Below are 23,079 nucleotides of genomic sequence, written 5' to 3' on the forward strand. Positions count from 1 at the left end.
AATACCTAAAAGTTCAGGCCCTTTTCCTGTCTGTTATAATGGCCTATACATACTCACATTTATATATGTACTGCTTCATCCTACGTGACAGAATAATCTTAATCATATTACTCCTTTTCTTAAAAGCCTTCAGTGTTTTATTGTTGCTCATAAAGAACAGGTTTTTTAGTTTATTGTCTAACAATCTAGACCAAACTTTTCTGTATCTAGGTCTACAAAATTTATTTTTTGACATTTCTTTAAACAAATCCTTTTAAATCCTAACTCCAAAATGGCATCCCTATGAGAAAATCCCTATGAGATATAATCCTTCCTTCCTTTTGACTTCTATTTTAAAAGGTTTAGTTATGCTAGTCATATGGCTGCCTTGTTAGTAGTCATTTCTGCACAAGCCAACTATGTTATAAGTTCCTTCAAGTCAGAGGCTATCTTAAAAATTTTTGTGTCATAATACTGTTATCTAGCATCATGTCTTGCATATAGTAGACCACTCAGTGACTACTTGTTGAATGAGTTGAGAATGAATTTGTATGTGTATTTGAGGCCAGATCATGTAGAGCCTTAAATATTAGGCAGAAATATTTAGATATGATGCATTAGGCAATGGGAGAATCACTGATGGTTTTGAAGCACAGGAGTTACATGATGAAAGCAAAAAGAGTCTGATGACAGCCTTTCAAAATTCTTCCTTATGAGACATGTCCTGTAATTAATTGTGGATAATAGGAAATAAAGGTGAGCTTTTTATTGAATAGATATATTAGATTTCCCTTCCTAAGTTCCTACTTTTTAAGATCATAGTTATATAGCTTGAAGGGAAACCTAAGAGGCCATCTAGTCCAACTCCCTTGGAATGCAACTTGCTAAAAGTCTCATGAGTAAAATGGAAGAGCCAAAATCTGAACTCACATTGTCTGACTCCAAAGTTAATGCTTTCCTCATTGCACTACATTTTGCAATTTGATGTTATGTGTTTGCATTTGTGGGTAGTCTAATGATCAGAGATAATACTGATTTTATTTATTTGTTTCCTGAGGAAAGCATGTCCCTCTCAATCATTTTATGTACTTTGTTCTTTGTTTGTACTTATTATGAGATAAAAATTCATTGCAGACAGTATGGTAGCAAAAGTAAGATTTAAGTTCTAAATTGAAAAGAATCAATACAACTTGACATCTGCCATTGTGATCAATTTTTGAAATATTTTTTTGCCATAAGAAAAATCCTTCATTTATGTTCATATCAGCCCCATTATTTAACAGTTTTAACATAATTTGTATTTTACATGGAGTTAGCATTCTGTATCTGAATCACTTGACCTGTATTTCCTGGTTAATGTTTATATTTGTCATGTGCTTACATAGTTTTGTACTTAATATTGCAGTTATGAGCTCATTCATTTACAGTTGTATTGTTGTTGGGGTTTTTTTTTTCCACCAGGGATATGAAACACTGATTAAAAAGGACTTCCTCAAATACTCACTTTGCACTTTTGACTGGGTACCATGGACATTAAGGAAGAGAAGAAGGAACGGAGACAAGGCTATTTTGCTCGGTAAGCACGTGTTCTACACAATTATTTTAGTCACTGAAAAAATTGGTGGAGTGTACTTTGTCCTCCATTATAACTGAGTCTATCAAATTACAAAACTGTAATAAGCTCGGCAGGTAATGCACTACTATGAATTAAATAAGTTTCCTTCAACATTTTTCTCACTTGCATTTGATTTCATCTTCTATTCTTTTTTACCTTTGTCAAATTTTCTAGTCCTTTGATCTGTGTTACTTAGAAAATGCAGTTGTCATTGTGAATTGAGCTGCAAATTGCTTTTGAATCCCACAGTTAGCAGCCTACCTTGAATTTTAAGTCATAAGTGCTTAGCTCCTGCAGCTCTATAGTTTCAGTTAAGCTACAACTACAGTACTGAAAATCTGTGTTCTGTTATGAACCTTTTCATAAGCAGATGAAGTAGCTGAAAATCCTATCAAAAGCCTTAACTTCTAATTTATACTTGTGGGGTATATGGTTCAACAAGCATTTATTAAGTACACACTGCATGCATGGTATTATGTGTTAGGTGCTAGATATATACAAAGACCAAATGGAAAATACAGTCGCTTTGAGGAACAGAAAATCTTGTTATGTATTATGAATTTGAAATTATGATTTGTAGATTTAAAATGTATTTCAATAGAATCATCTTTTTTATTTTATCAAACTATTATGGAAAACATCTGGGAATCAACCTACAAGTCTAAATGTTTTCAGAACTCAGTCTGAGAAAATAAACTACAAATGTATATTACTATCTTTCCCATTGAAATACCAGAGTAGTTTGCATTGTAATGTTTTGAAAAAGTACTAATTGTCTTCTATACCAAATGCTTTTTTTTTCGGATCTAGATTTAAGGTTTTGTCAAATTTTGCCTAATTTAAGCAGAATATAATTTCATTGGAAGATTAAAAATGAAAATTGAGATTGCATTTAAATTTTTTTTTGTCAGAAATGGATGTATTTTAATTTATAAAAACAAAGAAAAAACTAAATTTGGGAATAGTAAACATTTAGTGTAGCTTATATAGAAATAAAGTTTATTTAAAAAGGCCTTTTTCTCTTAAGATATAGTCAATATAATCACAAAAAGAAAGAAAAAAGATTTGTTGGGAGAAAGTAGAAGTCAGGCATGATATCTGGAATGTGTTAGGCTTCAGAGATAGATAGAATTGAATAGAATATGTAAAATGGTCCATAACAATAGACATGTTGTAGTAGAGAGTCATAATACCTTCTCATTCTGCCACTAAGGCCGCTCTTAAGAATAATCAAAGATAAAGTGAGACTGAGTCATGAACCTTGTGCTAAAAAATTTCTTTTGTGAGATACAGAGCAAGTAAAGAGATTTTTATTTTGGAGTTTTAAAAATTGATTTAAAAAAAAATTTTAAAAATTGATTTAAGAATCTCTTCTTTATTTCATTTTTTACTTAACTTTCCTTTAAACCAAAGTGAAATGATGAATGGTAATTGAACTCCTTGAGTGACAGCAGTATTGATCTCCAAAACACCCAATTAAGTAAATCTTTCTAGAGGAATATGTCAGTGTTCTATCCTGGGCCCTTTTCTCTTTTCTTTGTATCTTAGCTTGTTGCTTTCATGGGTTGAAGTATCTCTACATAGATACTCCCAGATATAGGTAGAAAGTTCCATTTTCTCTTCTGAAACCCAATGCCATATGATTAGTAACTTGAAGGAAATCTCACTATCAAGCTCAACATGTTCAAAACAGAACTCATTTCCCCCTACATAAACTGCCCTCTTCCAAACTTCCCTATTTCTTTTTGTGGGTAACTGTCTTCTTGTCACCCAAGTTAGCAATGTAGGAATTATTTTTTACCCTTTCTCTTCCACAACCACCATAATTAATCAATTGCTAAGTCATAGCAATTTTATCATGATAGCATTTCTTGTATGCCTCTATTTATACACAGCCATTATCTTTCACCAGCCCTTATTACTTCTCCTCTAGACTGTTGTATTAGCTTCTGAAAGGGTCTCCCTGTTTAGTATCTCTACCTTCTATAATTCATTCTCATATACTTGACAAATTAATCTTCTAAAGCACAGTCTTTACAGCATTGCTTACTTGTTCAAAAACTTTCATTATCTCCCTATTGCCTCAAAGATAAAATAAAATTTCCTCACATTAGGATTTAAGTCACAGTCTGGCTTTAAACTAACTTTTCAATCTAATATCATACTAATTATTTTTCTTTTTTACTTTTTAAGACAAACTAGACTGTTAGCTATTTCCTAACTAGAAACTCAAAGTAGACTGTGTTAACTAATCTGCTTCTGTACATTTTTATAGTTTCATTTTGCATGTCTGGAATATATTTCCCAACCTATTCCTTCCTCTCAGAATTCTTGTCTGCCTTAAAAACTTACTCTGTAGCAACTTTCTCTATGAACTAAAACCTCCCCTTGTTAGTGTTTGATCATTATTCAAATTACCATTTATTATGCTTATATCCATTATATACATGTTATGTCTATCATCACCCTCAGTAAAATGTAAACTTCTCTCAAGGAAGGCAGATGCTTATATTTAACTGTGTTTCCTCAAACAAGGCACATGCCTTTTATTTGGCTGGGAACAAATAAATGCTTATTGAATTAAATTAAATACTATGCCTCTGAACTTGAACTCTGACTATAAAATAGCTCTTACTATAATAAATATAATAAGAGAATAGTAAAAAAAAAAAAGAGAGAGAGAGAGAGAGAGAATCAGAATTAACAGAGTTTCCCTAACATTTAAAAAAAAAGCAAAAAGCAAAGACAAATACCTCCCTAGTGGTGGTCCTATGACATAAAAACAAAAAGATACACACACATAGGGGGTGTGTGTGTGTGTGTGTGTGTGTGTGTGTGTGTGTGTGTGGTTCTTGTTGAAACTGTGCAAAGAGTAAGGCAAGAGTATAAATAACAAGAAAATAATCTCAGAAAATAGAAATTTGATAGCCTGACTAACCATTGTGAAGTAAAAAAAAAAAAAAAAAAATTAGAGAAGAGCCATGAAAACTAGCTTCAAGATTGAAATGCTACAATGAGAAGTAGAGTAAATGAGTAGAACTAAGAAAATATTGTACAACAACAAGATTATACAATGATCAATTCTGATGGACATGGCTCTTTTCAACATTGAGGTGATTTAGTCTAATTCTAATAGTCTTGTGATAGAAAGAGCCATCTGCACTCAGAGAAAAGACTGTGGGAATTGATCACAACATAGTATTTTCACTTTTTTTGGTGTTTTTTACTTGCATTTTATTTTCTTATTTTTTTTCTTTTTGATCTGATTTTTCTTGTGAAGCATGCTAATTGTAGACATATGTATAGAAGAATTGCACATGTTTAACATATATTGGATTACTTGCCATCTGGAGAGAGAGTGAGGAGAAGGAAGGGAGAAAAAAAACGGAACATAAGGTTTTTCAAGGGTGAATGTTGAAAACTGTCTATGCATATGTTTTGAAAAGTTTTAAAAGAAATATTAATAAAATAAACAAATTTAAAAAGAAAGATTGAAATACTTTCTGATACATAAGCTGAGATGAGCCTAAAAGAGAATTGTCAGCACACAACCAGCTTACTAGAAAGCTGCTCTTTGAAAGTAAGAGACGAGAAAATTTTCACTGGACCCAGCTGCCTGAGAGCAATCCAAACAGGGTAGCCAAAAAGTAAGACCTAATTCAAGCAATCATAATTTTCCCTTAGAAGTGTACATTATAAACCCTTCTCCTTAGTATTAAAAATAAATCAACTTCCAAGATCTGATCAAGATACTCTGCCTCTCATAAAGAATGAGATTATAAAAAAATTAGAGGAACATAGGATAGTTTATCTCTCAGACTTGTGGAGGAGAAAGAAATTTGTGACCAAAGATGAACTAGAGATCATTACTGATGACAAAATAGAAAATTTTGATTACATCAAATTAAAAAGCCTTTGTACAAACAAAACTAATGCAAACAAGATTAGAAGGGAAGCAACAAACTGGAAAACATCTTCACAGTTAAAGGTTCTGATAAAGACCTCCAAAATATATAGAGAACTGATTCAAATTTATAAGAAATCAAGCCATTCTCCAATTGATAAATGGTCAAAGGATATGAACAGACAATTTTCAGATGATGAAATTGAAACTATTACCACTCATATGAAAGTGTTCCAAATCTTATTGATCAGAGAAATGCAAATTAAGACAACTCTGAGATACTACTACACACCTGTCAGATTGGCTAAGATGATAGGAAAAAATAATGATGAATGTTGGAGGGGATGCGGGAAAACTGGGACACTGATGCATTGTTGGTGGAGTTGTGAACAAATCCAACCATTCTGGAGAGCAATCTGGAATTATGCCCAAAAAGTTATCAAATTGTGCATACCCTTTGATCCAGCAGTGTTTCTATTGGGCTTATATCCCAAAGAAATACTAAAGAAGGGAAAGGGACCTGTATGTGCCAAAATGTTTGTAGCAGCCCTGTTTGTAGTGGCTAGAAACTGGAAAATGAATGGATGCCCATCAATTGGAGAATGGCTGGGTAAATTGTGGTATATGAATGTTATGGAATATTATTGTTCTGTAAGGAATGACCAGCAGGATGAATACAGAGAGGACTGGCGAGACTTACATGAACTGATGCTAAGTGAAATAAGCAGAACCAGGAGATCATTATACACTTCGACAATGATATTGTATGAGGATGTATTCTGATGGAAGTGGATTTCTTTGACAAAGAGACCTAACTCAGTTTCAATTGATCAATGATGGACAGAAGCAGCTACACCCAAAGAAAGAACACTGGGAAACGAATGTGAACTATCTGCATTTTTGTTTTTCTTCCCAGGTTATTTTAACCTTCTGAATACAATTCTCCCTGTGCAACAAGAGAACTGTTCGGTTCTGCAAACATATATTGTATCTAGGATATACTGTAACATATCTAACATATATAGGACTGCTTGCCATCTAGGGGAGGGGGGAGTGGGAGTGAGGGGAAAAATCGGAACAGAAATGAGTGCAAGGGATAATGTTGTAAAGAAATTACCCTGGCATGGATTCTGTCAATATAAAGTTATTATTAAATAAAATAAAATAAAATAGTAAAAAATACATATATATTTTTTAAAAAAAGATACTCTGCCTCTCCCTACAATCTTGATCTAAAACCACTGTGGGGATTTTTGATTACCCATATAATCCATAGGCTTTTTCATTCCATGAAATGAAACCTTGAAATTTATCTTTGATAAATCTGTAATGTCTCTACTCACTTCCCCAAGTAACCACTGGTTTTTTGTTTTGTTTTGTTTTGTTTTTGTTTTTTTGCAGACTAGTGTAGCATGTAGTTTAGTCAATCTTGCATAACTGTGTATGGTAAATATTTTGCCTTTTTTCTTTTGCTTCTCCTTTACACACTTAATTCCAATATCCAAAATTAAGCTCCTAAAGAACTTTGTTAACAATTTGATAGTTGAAGCAGCCTCATTCATCTTTTATACTTATTTAGAAATAGTCCTCAATGCAATAGGAAAAGATTGTTATGTATAATTTGCACCTATCTAATATCTTGTTGCATACAGTTTACCCAATTCATGTCACTTAATTTTTGACATCTTCAGGAAGATCTGAGTTCATATTTTATTTTAGACACTGTGTGTATTACAAGTCTTTTAATCTTTGTTTGACCCAGTTTTTTCAACTAAAAAAATGGGGATAATAAGAGAACCTACCTAGAGTTGTTGTGAGGAACAAATGAGATAATATTTGAAAACAAGTACACCTAGCCATAACAGGTGTGCTATTTCTTATTACAAATTGGAACAATTGGTTGAATTATTATAAAACTATGATTCTTTGCTTCTGATGGTCTCTGGTTGTACTAGAGGGATTTTTTTATTTCACTAGTATAGAGAAATCTCAGGTAAGGAGATTCCTTCTTTCCATGCAAGTCATTGCCACCTTTGTAAATTATAGTCTTAGAGAGTTGTCTACAATTAGACTCTGGGAGAGATTAAAGAAAGATGAAATGGATTCATTATATACAGAAGTATTTATCACAGTTCTTTTTTTGTTTTTGAAATGGATTGGAACCTAAGGGGATTTCTATCAGTCGGGGAGTAGCTTAACAAATATATGAATACAGTGGAATATTATTGACATAATGACATGATAAGAAATGACAAAAAGAACAGTTTTAGAGAAATCTGGAAAGAAATGTATAAACTGATATATAGAATGAAGTAGGCAGAACCAAGGGAGTAACTTATACAATGACAATAGCTTTGTAAAGAAAAAGAACTTTGAATGCCATAAAACACTGAACAATAACAACAACCAATCAGATTCCAAAGGACCAATGAAAAAGTCCATTTCAGAAAAGTACTGGATTGAAGATGTAGAATGAGATATATGTTTATGGACATGGCTTATATAGGGAATTTATTTTGCTTTACTGTGAATATTTATTATATACTTCTTTTCTTTTTTTTTTTTTTAGTTTCAATGGGAAATGGGAGGGAAAATAAGGGTGGAGATAAATAGTACCCAATAAAGCAATAAAAAGGAGGGAGGAGAAAGATCATTATGAAATTTTTATAATGGACAAAAGAGAATAGAAGGGTAGAAAGAATCACGATCAGAACTTTGAAAATTATACATTAAATTATTATATATTTTAAAAGAAATGCAAGCTTTAGAATGATCAGACTTGTGTACAATCTTTTTTTATATATTACATACATGACTGCTAATTTTATTTGTTTAGTTTAGAAAAAAATTAAGGGAGAGATGCTAGGGGACTAAAACGTTAAGTGATTTTTCACAAAGTTATACAACTAGAATATGTGAGAAACAAGACTTGAATGGAAGTCTCTCTTACTTTGAAACCAGTTCTCTATCCACTATACCATGCCACCTCTCATGATTATATTATATGTATATTTTTTGGCCAAAGGTGTATTTGTAGACTAGTTTAGCAGTGTAGCAACTGCAGATAACATTTTTTAAATGGGAAAATGCTTTCAAAATTTCATACTACTGATTTAACATAGGAACTTTTGGATTGCAACCCATTTGTAATCTGGTAATTACTTGTACCTTCATAGTTACTAGTTCATTTAACTCAACTTCCATAAATGTTAAAATAAGGGATATAAAGCATGGGCAATCAGATTCTTTGTTTAGTCATAGTCTTCACTGATCTAAAAGCAGTTTTGTAGTAGAAAGGAAGACTTGTAGAGAATAATTTTGCATTACAAAATATCAACTTGTTTTTAAAATGTGGAAAAACAATGACCAGGATAGGCTCATAAATCTAGAATTGGAAGGAACCTCAGAGACCATTTATCCCGGTTTCTTAATTTTTATAGAAAAAAAAAATTAAGACTTAAGGAGGCAAAGTCTTCTTGACAGTATCACATAGGAAGCATATGAATGAAGGTCCTTCGTACTCTTTCCTTCTCCCTTACTGATGCAGTTGCAGTAGTAAAGAAGACAACAGTCTATTTCTTGATATGGGGAGACCTGTGTGTAGAAGAGAAAATACCATTATTTTCTGTAATTCTTTCCTCATCATGTATGTGCTCCAATAATGAATGTGAAAGACAACCTGGAATGACATCCTATGAACATTTGTCTGTCCATGGAAAGAAGGATTAGAGAGAATCACAGAAAATTTTATTACATAAAATTAAAGAGATTTTGCACAAACAAAACCAATGTAGTTAAATTCAAAGGAAAAACAAGTCAGGAAAAAATCTTTATAGCAGGTTTCGGTGATAAAGCTCTGCTCTCATATCCAAAATATATAAGGAACTTATTCAAATTTATTTGAAACAAGATCTGTTACTCAATAAATAAATGGTCAGAGAAGATTGAAGTTTCAAAGGAATATATTCAAGTTATCAACGACCTCATGAAAAAAAAGTTTGAAAATATTAATAATTAGATAAATATAAATTAAACTTATTATAAAATTCTTCCTCAAATCTATCAGATTGGAAAATAAAACCAAAAAGGAAAATGACAGTGGGAGAAGCTTTGTAAAATCAAATACATGAATGCTACGTTTCAACTGTGAATTGGTCCACTCTCTGGAAAATAATTTTAACCTATGCCTGTAAAGGTACTAAACCATTCATGATGACTTGACTCAACAGTTGTACCACTATAAAGCAACTTTAAAAATTATATCAAAGAACTAAAAATTAAGAGATATCTCTCAGTTGGGGGAACACCTTAATCCCTTATGGCATATGAATGTTATGAAATATTATTGTCATTAAGAAATGACAAAAGGAATAATTTAAAAAAGAATCTGGGAATACTTACACGAAGTAATAATAGAGTGAAGTATGATTCTAGAAACAGTAAAAAGAGACCAGTTACTCACCTTCTGATGTAGAGATGGTGGATTTAAGATGTAGAACAAAACATGAATTTTTGGACATGACCAAAATGGAAATTTGTTTTGCTTGAGCATTCATAATTGTTATAAGGACTTTCTTTTTTTTCTCTTCTTTATCTTTTCCTTTTTCATTTGGAAGGAATATAGCAGACATGAAAGGTTGAGATAGGGTTTCCTTCTCCTTCAAAAGAAGAAAGAATGGAAGGAAGGCCTGAAAGAATCACAGGAAAGCAAATCAGCTTTGAATGTTACATATAGCATTTATTATAAACTTGAAAAATAGATACATTATAAGGGTTCAGTTTTATATACAAATTGCTCTTATACAATGTATATGAAAATATTCCTTTTATTTGGTATTTTTTAAGGATAAAAGTAAAATTACAAATTAAAACATATATACCTGCCTTTCATAGGGTTTAAAGAATGGATCTTTTCCCACTGGCTAACAAAAGACCTCAGGAAATTGTTTAGTGGACTGCAGTCTTACCTATTTAATTTTGTTTCTTTAGAATAAAATCTAAATTCTTTTTTTAAAGCCCTTCAATAATCTAGCTCCAAAATATCTTTTAGCCAGCCTCATTGAACATTATTTCCCCTCCTGCTTCTTGTGATCCAGCCAAACTCTTTCTCACACATGTCATTCTATCTTTTTGTGCCTTTGCACTGATCATCTAAAATTCCTGGAATTCATTTTTTCTTACTTCTACCTCAAAGTCCCATTTTTCTTGTAGGATAAAACTTAAGTACCATCTTCTGCCTTAAACTTTTCCTGACCTCTTTCTTCCCCCAATGTTAATGCCCCCTTCCTACTATTTTGTTTGTATGCAACTGCTTTGTATTTATTCATTTTATATTTATGTCATATAATTATGCATTTGGTTATTATCTCCTCTATTAGTGCATAAACTCTTTTGTGAATAGGAATTGTTTCATTCTTTGTACTTATATCTCTATGTCCTACCACAGAGATTGACACATAATTGTTGCTTAAGACATGCTAGTTGATTTATTAATTACCTAATTTCATATCTGGCTTAATATTTAGGTACTAGGATTTGTATCAACAAACCATAATAATTTCTTTGTACACATGATCAACTCTGCTTGAAATTTTTCATATATTGCTAAAGACTGCTCAATCATATTCCCATTAATTAATTTCTCTAATACATTTTAAAAGCTGAAGAGAAGCAAATCGGCACACTAATGTAATTCAGTATCTATATATAGCTTTGGCATTAATGAGACTCTTTATTAACATTCATCATAATTCAGTTATTTTTGGAAAACCTTAATCACTTAGTAGATAGAAAATACTTGCTAGATGCTGAGTGTCATGATAGCTCTAAATGCATGTTTTTCTCATTAGTTTCTGAATCTAGTTTTTGTAGTTCTGAATATGGTTCATGAATCTTGCCAGCTTAATTATCTTTCAACAAACTTATTCTGTTTCAGACACTGTGCTAAGCACTCTGAATGTACATATAAAGAATGAAATGCTTCTTATTCTTACAGAGCTTACCTTCCCTTTCTCCCTTGGCTAACTACTGAAGAATGAGACCTGAGCCAGCCCAGATATTTTATCTGTATGGGCTTTGTTACCATAGTCCCCAGTATTGTCATTGTGAGGGCTGGATCTGGAGCCAAAGCTTTTTCTTAGTTCAGCTTCTATACATAATAGAGCTCAATTGTCTATGGAGTTAGCCCTGATGCACACTTGTTCCCAATACTCTCTTCCCCATCTCTATACAGCTATGAGAGCAGGGACTGGCACTTAGCCTAATACCTAGTACATAGTAGGAGCTTATTGTTGTTATCAATGATAAAATAGTGATAGTTGCATTTATATAGTGCTTGATAGTTTGCAGAACAGTTTACATGTTATCTTCTTTGATTTTCACAACAACCCTATGAAGTGAGAGTGCTATTATTTTCCCCATTTTACAGCTGAGGAAACTAAAGCTGAGAGAGATGATTTATAAATGTTTAAGGCTGGATTTGAACTTAGGTGTGCAGTCTTACTCTGAGAATCAGCTTAATAATTCCAATAGTTTCTCTTAAGTAAGGAAGAAAGAAATGAGAGAATTATTCACTCCTTGAGAAGCTACCCGAGATGCTACTTCTACTCAGCCCATAGTTACTAAACCTTAAGGTCTGTCATTAAGGGAGCTATGAAAATGAAATGAGACAGTTCCTGTACTCAAAGAATTTATGTAATATGTAATTTTCTACCCTAATGCAATCATAAATATGTGATTTCAGTAATGTATTTCTTTCACCCATACAGATTTAAATCCTTCATGCCTTCTCATCCTATGTAATATTTATCTGTATTTTTCTATAAATTGCCCATGGGAGATCTAGCCCATAGAATCAAAATCTTACTCTGTGTTTTTTTTTTCCTTCCTTAATTATATCTGTGGTTCCAGATCTATTCATTAATTTGAGTTTTTATTCTCCAGACATGGTTAATCCTACCTCCTTTCAAATTTTATATATATATATATCTTCTTGTTTTCTTTTCTGCCACTTCTCAACACAGTAGTCATTTGTTAATATGTTCCAGTATCCTTGTCACCATAAGTCTCCATTGATTGCCTATCATTTTTATTCTCCTTGGATTATGGTACTTTGTAATTAAAATCGGTATAGCACCATTATGGAAACATTAATGTTAAAAAGATAGACTTTTGCTGTAATAAGCAGTTGCAAATCCACAAAAGCAATCCAACCTAAATTCATACTATCCAATTATGGGCCCAATTCCTTGTCTATCTGACAATGTCCTAAAAGGTTTAGTGACATTTTAAACTATGAAAGCTTAAAAACTTTTTGGACACCTTGGATTTTGATGGACTAATTCAAGAGGTGGTTCTATCTTTATATCATAATTTGGGTAATAAACTTTTTTTCATATTTTCAGTGAATGGTCTGTTTTTCTATATGATGAAATCTGTAGATTTCATTAGGGAAACTTTATAATGTTCTAAGGCTCAGTGAAATAGGAGCATTTGTAGAAGCTGCTATCAGTAGAGAATTGTTCTTTTATTTGAACTCAATACTGGACATCATACATAAGACTAAGGAGCATTTTATACCTTTTAAATGGCAATATTGAGTAAAAATTGAAAAATATGTTTCCTTATTCATATATGCCAGAATTGTGTAATTTCAACTTGTATGAAATACCTGTTCAAAAAGGACCTTTAAAAGTTGCATTGGGTTTGAATACATAAATAGCTACAAAAGCATTTAAGTGCTCACAATTTGTCAAGCACTATTTTCTATAAAAGGGATATAAATACAAGCAAGCAAGATAGCTTCTGCCTTCAAACATATACTCCAATGAGGGAAAACTATATTTTGATTTGGAAAGGGGGATGGTCAGAAAGGAGAGGCAGCATGGTTTGATAATGACTGAGATGTACCTGGTGATCTTGGCCTCTAAAAAGTCTAGGTCTCTAAAGCTACACAATAAGACTTTGATTCTGTGGGCTAGATCTCCATAGACAATTTACAGAAAAATGCAGATGGAGAAGGCATGAAGGAATTTAAATCTGTATAGGTGAAGGCCTAGGTGAGATAAGACAAAGATTTACCTTTGAAAGCTCAGGATTCCAAAGGTAATCCAGTTTCTGGTAGGAGGAAAATGAATAGGATGTTCAAAGTGTGTAGGCACCAAACATAGTTTGGAAATGCTTTTTCTGAAATCAGCAAACTGATAGGATCCTCTTTACTCCTCTTATGCAGTAGTGTGACCATAAAGATATATGTAGCAAATCATCTGTGAAAGTTTGCCTATTCTATTTTCATGTTTTCATTAAGGATACTCTTGATAATTATGAAGAACTATTCTTTAAAAAACTTTGTACAGATCAAAAATCAAGCATATAGGATATAGGTCATTGATTTCTGATATCTTCTTTTTTTATTCTTTTGAAGTCTTTCCAAAATCTTTAAGAGATCTTAAATATTTCTCCTTGAGTACCTTTAAATTTGCATTGCAACCAGCATGTTATTTCTATTCATTTTGACTATTATTTATATTATTATAGTTTTAATATTAAGTAACTTTAAACAGTACTAAAACTTTTGAGACACCCTATGTAAAAGAAAACTTAAATCAGCTATAACTATGCAACACCATCAATTTTGTGACCAAAGTTTTTCTGACCAAAGTTTCATTAATACAAAAATAGTTCTTTGAAGCAGCCTTGTACTTAGTGGTCATTTAAAAAGTATTAAATTGAATTGTTAAATTGAATTAAATATGTGAATACTTTAAAAAATACTTTTGTTTTAAGTAAAATAAAAAAGTTCAAGGCACAATCTCATTTTGTGTGCTGCTAGACTTTGAATCAGGAAGACAAATTCAAATTCTGTCTCTGACACTTAAAAGCAAGTCATTTAAACTCTCTGAGTTCAAGGTAGGTAAGACTGGAAATTATAGAAAGTTCAAGACTTACAAAGAATTCCTTACCAGCAATCCCCCCACTAATAAAAGGCCCTTGACTTGTTAAAATAAAAAAAATTAGACTGATCAGTTGGTCTGGCCCATATTGTTACCTACACTGAACAGAGTGACCTTGGAACATAATATTAAATATACCACCAAGATTTCATGAAGTAGAAAAGATTCTGTAAACATTTGATAACTAATACTAAATGGAATTTTAATGAAAATTGATTGACATGAATCCTACCTCTAGGCTCCCTAAAATATTGCAAAATTCTGTTTTTCTTGGAAATGTTCCTATTCATCAGAACTGTCTAAAAAGCCTTGAAATAGCTTTTGTAAAGTGGGAGTATAAACATTTAACTTTAGTCTTAAATTTTCTCAGTACTAGCTTGTGGAGTGTGCTAAATCATGTGATTAGTGAGCAAAAGTAAACTACTACTCTTCTAAAACTGTTTCCCATGGAAAAAATGTTGGTGTCTTTTTAGAAAATTTTTACTGATTGCCAATTAGAATGATGAGACTCTTGCATGAACTCTAATTTTGTTTATTGCTCATGTTTCCCATTGGATTGATTGAATTAGAAACAGGCAATTCATAAGGAAACTGTTTACACAGAGCATGTAATTCATTGTCAGGGAAAATTTCCAAGGTCAAACTTGGATACAGTCTATGTTTTCAGGAAATTGTTAACTTTTTCTAAAGACAAGAGGGAAGAAAAAGGAACATAAACATTTAGTTATTAACACTTTAGTGTCTTGACATATCCTGCTTTATTTCTTAAGAATGAATTTTGGTTTTATAATTTTTTAAACTTATGTGCTATTTTAGATTGAGTTCTTGGTGAGTAGTACAAGTTAGGATGTTAGACTATTTCATTTTGAAAATATATTGCTCCTGAATTTGTTTTATTCCAGCCATCTCAATTCCTCTCTCAAGGATTCAGTGCTACTTAGTGCAGCAGTTATTAACCTGACTCCATGGACTCACAATGGGTCTTTGGATAGATTTCAGGGGAACCTATGAACTTAAATGGGAGGGAGGGAGGAAATCACATCTTTATTTCAGTGTAATTGGTTTCCTTTATAAGTCTATGTATTTTTATGCATATAAAAATTTTTTTATGCCTGACTTCCAAAAACATCATGACAGAAGCAAAAATAAAAGATAAAAATACTTATACTAATTGGTATAAAACCATCTTCCCAAAATAAATGTTTAAGCATATCTTTCTATGAACTAAATTCTCAATAATTTAACTCTATCCTGGGCAGGGTCTTGATGAAAGACCCCACAAATTCTTTACACAAGAAAAAGAACTAGCTAATAATTTTGTCTTCCACCACCTACATTATACTACCTAACATAATACAAACCCCATCCCATTCTTGACATTCTCTTCTTCCAATTTTACAAAAAGAGACTTAAGCTCATGAAATTATAGAATTGTTTGGGACCATATTTAAAAATAAATTCTCCTGAATTCTAGTACAGAAAGCATAGCTTTCCAAATATTAATAAAATATTTTCTTCTAAAAAGAAAAATTTCTTTACCAAATCTCTCTACAGAGCCCCCCAAAAGGAACCAAAGACAGAAAACCTTGCATAAAAATACAAATATATTTTTAAATTTAAGCTGATATAGTCTATTCTTAAAAAAAAAAAAACTAAACTAAAAATAGTATCAGCTGAGTTGGTATGAATATTAACTCTATTACTTATTACCTATGTGTTTTTGAACAACTCATTTAATCTCTCTAAGCCCAAATTCCCTCATCTTCAATTTAGAGTTTGGATTGTATTAATTAATATCACATTCTGGTAAAGCCTCCAAACCCCTCAGAATAATATTTTTAAATGTATAAAACAAAACTAGCAACTCTCCCATAGACGAAAGTCCTTCATTATATTGAAATATCGTTTTTTTTTTTTTTTAAAGACCACAATAAGAAGTTCCCAGAGCCTAGGTTAAAAACCTTTAGACTAGATGATGTCTAAAGGCCTCTTCAGTTTTAAATTGTGTGATCCCATGACTCATTTCTTCCATACTTGGATCAAAGCCTTGAGATACTTTCTGTCAAGTACATTTTGAAACCTTTGCTAGTCATCCATGGTTCAGAATCTCCAATAACACGAAAAAAGCAAGCTTTGAGCCAAGAAATTCTTTCATTTCATAATTATACAAGAAACCATTATTTGCTTCAGTTTAGATGGCATTGATTTCATTGGGGAAAAATGTACATTCCTTTCTCTCCAAATCCACCAGAAAATAATAAAAATGAAAATTTCTATAGAAATCATGGGCATTCTCTCCAAATCTACTTTTGGAAAAGAACAGTATATGTTCTTTTTCATGCATTCTTCCATTGGTTGTTTAGCTGGTGTAGTACCTTTTTCTAGCCTCTTCCTCACACCAAGAGTTCAGTGTGATCCTTAAAGTGTTCAGACAGCAGATTTAGTGCTGCTAAATCCCACTGCTGTTTCCAGCAAGACCACCCTATAGTCTGGGCTGCCTGGGTGCAGTGTTGTAATTACAATTCCCTCACTATAGTTCCCTTCCAGAGGCTAGGAAGGAAAGTGTGAGAGAGAAGAGATATTAAACTGACTACCAAACTGAAGGTCTGCTGAGCCATTGTGATCTCATAGTTGTATGCCTGTGAAACCTGGGCAGTATACCAGCGCCATACTAGGAAACTGAATTGCTTCCTTTTGAATTGTCTTAAGAAGATTCTGAAGATGACCTGATAAGATAAGATACCAGAGACTGAGGTCCTTTCTTGAACTAAATGGCAAAGAATTCAAACTTTATTGCAGGGAGCATAAGCGTGTTGGGCTGGCCACATTGTTTGAATGTGTGGCCATACACTTGGCCAAAAAGAGTATTTTGTGGAGAACTCATATAGGGCAAACACTCAGATGGGGATCAGAAAAAGCAATACAAAGACATGCTCAAGATCTCTTTTAAGAACTTTGGACATGGGAGTTAATGGCACAGGACCACCCAGCATGATGTGCTTTCATCAGAAAAAGGTGCTGTGCTTATGAGCAAAGCAGAATTGAAGTAGCTCAAAAGAAATTCAAAATGAGGAAATTTAGAGAATTCACCAAATAAATGTTCACATGAACTATTTGTGCCCTACCTGTGGTAGAACATTCTGAGCTTGTATTGACCTGATCAGCCACAGTTGAACACACCATATCTTGACTCCAAAATAGTGATGTCATTTTGGTCCTCCTCAAGAATGAAGACCAACCAAACAATCTAGTGTAGTACCTGAGACATTTCAGTAAATATTTAACATAACTTCCATCAAAACAAGATCATGACAGATTTAATAGCAACTGAACTGAAAAGAATTGCATATGTTTGACTTGAAAGAGAAAGCTATCAGAAGTGTCTTTGATCTGGTGGGTCTATATTTGCTCTAAAGAATATCCCATATTTTGAATAAATTTGAGAAGTTGCTGCTCATTTGATTTGCTTTTGTTTCAACTAACGTTAGATAAATGAAGTTATTCCAAGTTAAAATATAAAACTATCCTCCATTATATTACCCTTCCTTGTTTTATCTTTTTTTTCTTCCTTCTCCAGAAATATGATTCTGGAAAGGGAAAGGAAAAAAAAATTTTAATGTTAGTTATCAAATGATAATGGCACTCCTTACCCTCATGAAAGTAACTTCCCATTTGGTTAATGGAGCCTAGGTATTAGGAGGAAGCTTGATCCAAATGCTCCATTAAAAATGTCTCTTTCAGGAAAAATATATTTGAAGTTGTATCAAGCTTGAGTATATTTTGTAATTTTCCTTCCTTAATGTATAGTTCCTCTTTTCCATTTTTTATTGCATGATGTGAAGCTGCCTCTATATAAATTGTTTGGCAATAGCCTCTATGTCAAATGTGATATATTAATAAAGAGGAAAAATATACCACGGTGGTTAAAAAATAGAGTTTGGAACTTTGTAGTCAGTACAAAGGAAACTATATATAACTGTTTTCTCCAAGGAGCTTTTTTGTATAATTTTGATATTTTTATATAATTATTGAACATTTCTTGAGCCTGACTCTTTATGAAAAAATACATTAAAAAATACTATGTCTGCCCTCCTAAGAGTTTATGGAGAATTTAAAAAAAATACAAATGAAAATATGATTGAACTTTCACAGTAGTATAATAGTATGAAATGTTTTTTAAAAGAATTGATATATTTTTAAAATAATGAAGAAATGAGAAAATAAGAAAGTTCAAGAGAAGTAGACAAGCAGTACAGTTTTGTAACTACAGTTATTCCTTACACATACTATTTTCTTCATCTCAGTTTTAATATAGTGTAGGTTGGATTAAGAAATTGAATGGGAATTTTTGCAGAGTTCTCAAACATGAAAAAATATTTTTTGTACAAGTTCCATTATTGATGAAGTATCATGCCATATTTATGAAGAAGACAGCACAAAAAACCTTTAAGATGTGGTTTGATTTGATTTGGTTGATTCAGTTCAAATCTGAGGGGAAACTTTATGGATCCTTTATGGCATTTCTTTAGCACCTAGCTTGATGGCAGGCATATAGTAAGTCTTTATAAATAAATATTTGTTGAATTGAAGTTGCCTTTGATGAAGTATGGGGATGCTAAAGTGCTGAATATCCCCCAAAATATATTAGGTTTCAGGATTTCCCCCAATGCAGTCCACCAAATGTTGGGTAGTATATTGGGATCTTGGAGTGAATTTTGTGGGGAGAATCTGGCTACACCTCTATACTCAATCACTTTGACTTGTTTTATTAGCAGCACTTGATAATTTAATTTTGTGATATCACCCTTATCCTAAAGTATTCATTTATCAATAAAGTAAATTTAAATGAATTTTATTTAGATAATTTTTGAGACATACCAGAAGCCACAAAACCAGTGTTGGAGTTAATTTATTTAAATAACAAACAGTTTGAACTAGTTTACATGCTAAAGAATTATATTAAAATAATTTTTTTTTCAATAAAATAAAGATATTTCAAATGAAGAGGAATGTGAAGTTAGGGTATTTATAGTTTGCCCTTTAGGATTGAGAAAAAGCAAGGGAATCCCCACTGACTCAAGGTAAAGTTGAAAGTCCCTGAATTACCACAGAATGAGCAAGAATTAATTTTTCTTTTTTCCCTAGTGAAAACTGGATGTGGCAAGAATTCCCCACAGATTAAATTCCTTTTAGATTCTGGACAAAAATGCTGCTGAGTGGGAGCCCCAGGACTCTTTGGTGTCCCTGAAAAGAGTGTGGCTAGGATTTAGGCCTTAACAGTTTTCAACTATTCCATTTCCACACCCAAGTCAGCTATGCTTTAAATTTGCATAAATAAACAAGATTTGAGTATTCTTTTTTCCCTCCCAGAAAGAATTTGTGCTATGCAATTACATAATGATTAAAAAACATTTCATCCACTAATTTTTTTTTAACTTTTATCTATTAATTAATGAAATAGAAGTAGAAAGACGATAGAACTAGCCATCCAAATATTTGAATTTCAGACCTGGCTCTTTATTTACCACTTTGACCTTAGACAAATGATTTCTCTGTTCTTTAGTTTTCTTTTTCCACAAATGGGAGTAATTGAGTACATCCCTAGGATCTCTTTCCAATCCAAAACTACAGTTATATAAAATAATGTGAAGGTCATTCTTAGTGAAGGGAAAGAGGGAAGAGGGAAAGCATCTTAAGAATTATTATGAAATGGAAAGGTGTTTAGTTAAATGGAAATAAGTATATTCATGGCTTTGTTGGGCTCTTGATGGGGAAAGTAATCAATGAAAACAATCTTGAGAATTTTGTTAATCCAGTATAGTACTCAAACATCCTCATAGATTTGATGATGTTCAATACTCTCCAGCTCTTCATGATTCATGGCCCATAATTGTCCATAAGGTTTTCTTGGCAAAGATACAGGAGTGGTTTGCATATCTTTTTCATGTGCAGTAAGACAGAAGTTAAATGACTTTTTGGGGTCACACAGCTACTAAATGGCTGGGGTTGAATTTTAATTTGATTCTTCCTGAGTGCACCTGCATGTAAGATCAATGATCGAAGTCTGGAAGTAGTTGCAGAGAACCATTTGTGCATACATTGTTTGTAAGTAGTTATTTTTGACTTTCCCTTTAATATGTGAAATTAAGAACAGGGACTACCTTTTGCTCCATTTTTTGTATCTCCAGAACTTGCCACGGTGTCAGGGTTTATAAAAGGCACTTAATAAATTTTTGTTGATTGTTTCAGAGTGCTATGCAAGATTGTGAGAAGACATAGATCATTTTTGACCAATACAGCTATTTAAGATAGAGCCAGGATTAAAAACTAAGATCTCATGATTCTCTATCTCTCACATCATATTGTAATAATCATGGTAATTAAACATTCATTAGACATTTGTAGTATTTTGGATGCTGTTAATAAAAGAGAAGAGAGAACACCAGGGGAAACAGGTTTGAATTTGATAATAGTTTAGAGTTGTTTAAAAAATGAAGCTAACTAACTTGGGTTGATATTTACTTAATCCACATTTTCCAATTTTCATGAATAGTACATTTGATTTAAAAAATTTAAGTGTAAAAGGCCAGAAGCAAAAAGTCTGTATGTACTATAATCTATGCATAAGGCTTATGCTACAGAATAAATCTTGAGCATAATAATGTTAAGCATAGTAAATGTTGAGTGCAGCAATAGTGATAAGTAAAAGGATAATTTCTTTAAAACACAAATCAGCATATTGTCAGGAAACTTTGAAGGAGATGGATTGGATGAAGTAATTCTCAGTATTGAGACTAGGCCTAAATCACATGATCCCTATTCCCATAGCAGGAAGATGAGCTCTTGGACCTCAGGTTTCAGGAAATTACATGATTCCTATTCCCAGTCTTGAACCCTGGGTTGCAAGTAATAGGAAGTTGCAGGAAGTGGCATGACCTGTGGAAGATGTACAACATTGATGATCATTGGTCAAGGATGATTACGTCCTTTTGGTCTATACAATAAAAAGGCTTGGGTCTTTTCCTATTTAATGGGCTGTTCTATTTCTGACTGATGGGGTTCAGGAGCACATGGCAGGAGTTGGGATTGTTCCTGGGTGTGTCTGGGCTTCGCTCTGCAGGAATTAAATAAATGCTTTCTCCTTGTACCTGAAAATGTCTCTGATTAATTTGGTTAAGGGGTCTAGCATCTGTGTCCCACACATTTCTAACATGAGATGGATATTTTCCTTAAGACTTAAGGATGCATTCAGGATATCAAGAGAAGGAAACCATGCTATGAAGGTGTCAAATTCCAAAATAATGTCTTGTGTTAAAAGTAGTGAGAGGGTAATGTCCCTTTTGGTTTTTGTTTTTTTTTTTAGCTGCCCTAAAATCATTATATCAGTTTTATGTTGGGTGATTACATGGAATCTCTTTACCCCCAGTAAAACATTGTGTTTCCCAAAAACATTGTTACTGTAGTTAGAAATATTATCAGAACAGGGTAATTATTGTGTGGAATGGGACTGCGGGTGCAAGACCCCCTTTCCCAATTAACTAATCAGAGACATCATCATCAGGTACAAAGAGAAAGCATTTATTTAATCTCTGCAGGGAGAGGTCCAGACACACCCAGGAGCCATCCCCACTCTACCGTGTGCTCCTGGAATCTGGCCAGCTTCTGGCTTGTCCAGGGAAGGGTTTAAAAGCAAAAAATCAAAGCCTTCTCATTGGATGGACTAAAAGGACATAACCATCCTTGACCAATGGTCACCAATGTTGGCTGCCTCTCACAGATCACATCACTTCCTGCAACTTCCTGTATCCTAGGGTTCAAAGTCATCATTTCATAGATCAAATGATCTCCACAAGGTCCCAGCTCTAGGAACAGGGATCATATAACTCAATTCTGAGAAATATTTCATCTAATCAGTCCCATTCATTATGATACTAGATGAACATATGAGGTTCTATGGAGTGAGGAAGACTTTCCCTTGTATGAGATGGAAATAATTCCACTTTATTTTTATTTGACCTTTTAAAAATAAATGTAAAAAACACAACCCAAAGCAAAACTAGAATTCAAAGTTAAAAGTTTAGCATTTCCAGTGCCCTCTTTCAGTTCTTTTCTCCTTCCTCCCTACCCCCAAATGTCCTTCCATTTATCAAAAATTGATATTTTTTGAGAGATGACTTTTCTTTTATAAGTAGGTACTAAGTTTTAAACACAATTCAGTCAGTGAATTTCAGTCAGTCTATCAAAAATATAATGACCGAACCTCTAGTGATTTGATATGAGAGATGGGCTTTGAGACAAGGGTACTAAGGCCAAAAGTTACTTTATTTATATACAGTTCTTTGCATTTTTTCTCCATCTATTCACCCACCTCGCATTTATTTATAAGTTCTTCAACTGAAGGGACTGTTTTTGCCTTTATTTCTCCTTTTGCTAAGTTCTAGGAATACAAAGAAAGGTAAAACAATTCTTGCCCTCAGGAGCTCATATTTTGATAGAGGACATAACATTTGATTAACTCTCTAAATAATATATATACAGATATAGTGGATAGTAATCTCAGAAAGAAGATGCAGTGGGGAGGGAAATGGACTTGGTGGACATCAATTTTAAACAAGATGAACCAATTGAAC

At 32.7% G+C, this 23,079-nt stretch overlaps 1 protein-coding gene across 2 annotated transcripts in view; it reads left to right on the forward strand.

The window, feature by feature from the left end:
- Positions 1-23,079, forward strand: part of NCOA7 (nuclear receptor coactivator 7) — a 156,421-nt gene that overhangs the window by 24,667 nt on the left and 108,675 nt on the right. For both annotated transcript variants that reach the window (XM_051997695.1, XM_051997696.1), the window contains exon 2: positions 1,441-1,555. In XM_051997695.1, the coding sequence (XP_051853655.1) occupies positions 1,506-1,555 (50 nt within the window). In that variant the 5' untranslated portion in view covers positions 1,441-1,505. The remainder of the gene's footprint in view (positions 1-1,440; positions 1,556-23,079) is intronic.

The sequence above is a fragment of the Antechinus flavipes genome, chromosome 4 (genome assembly GCF_016432865.1).
Source record: "Antechinus flavipes isolate AdamAnt ecotype Samford, QLD, Australia chromosome 4, AdamAnt_v2, whole genome shotgun sequence".
NCBI lineage: Eukaryota > Metazoa > Chordata > Mammalia > Dasyuromorphia > Dasyuridae > Antechinus > Antechinus flavipes.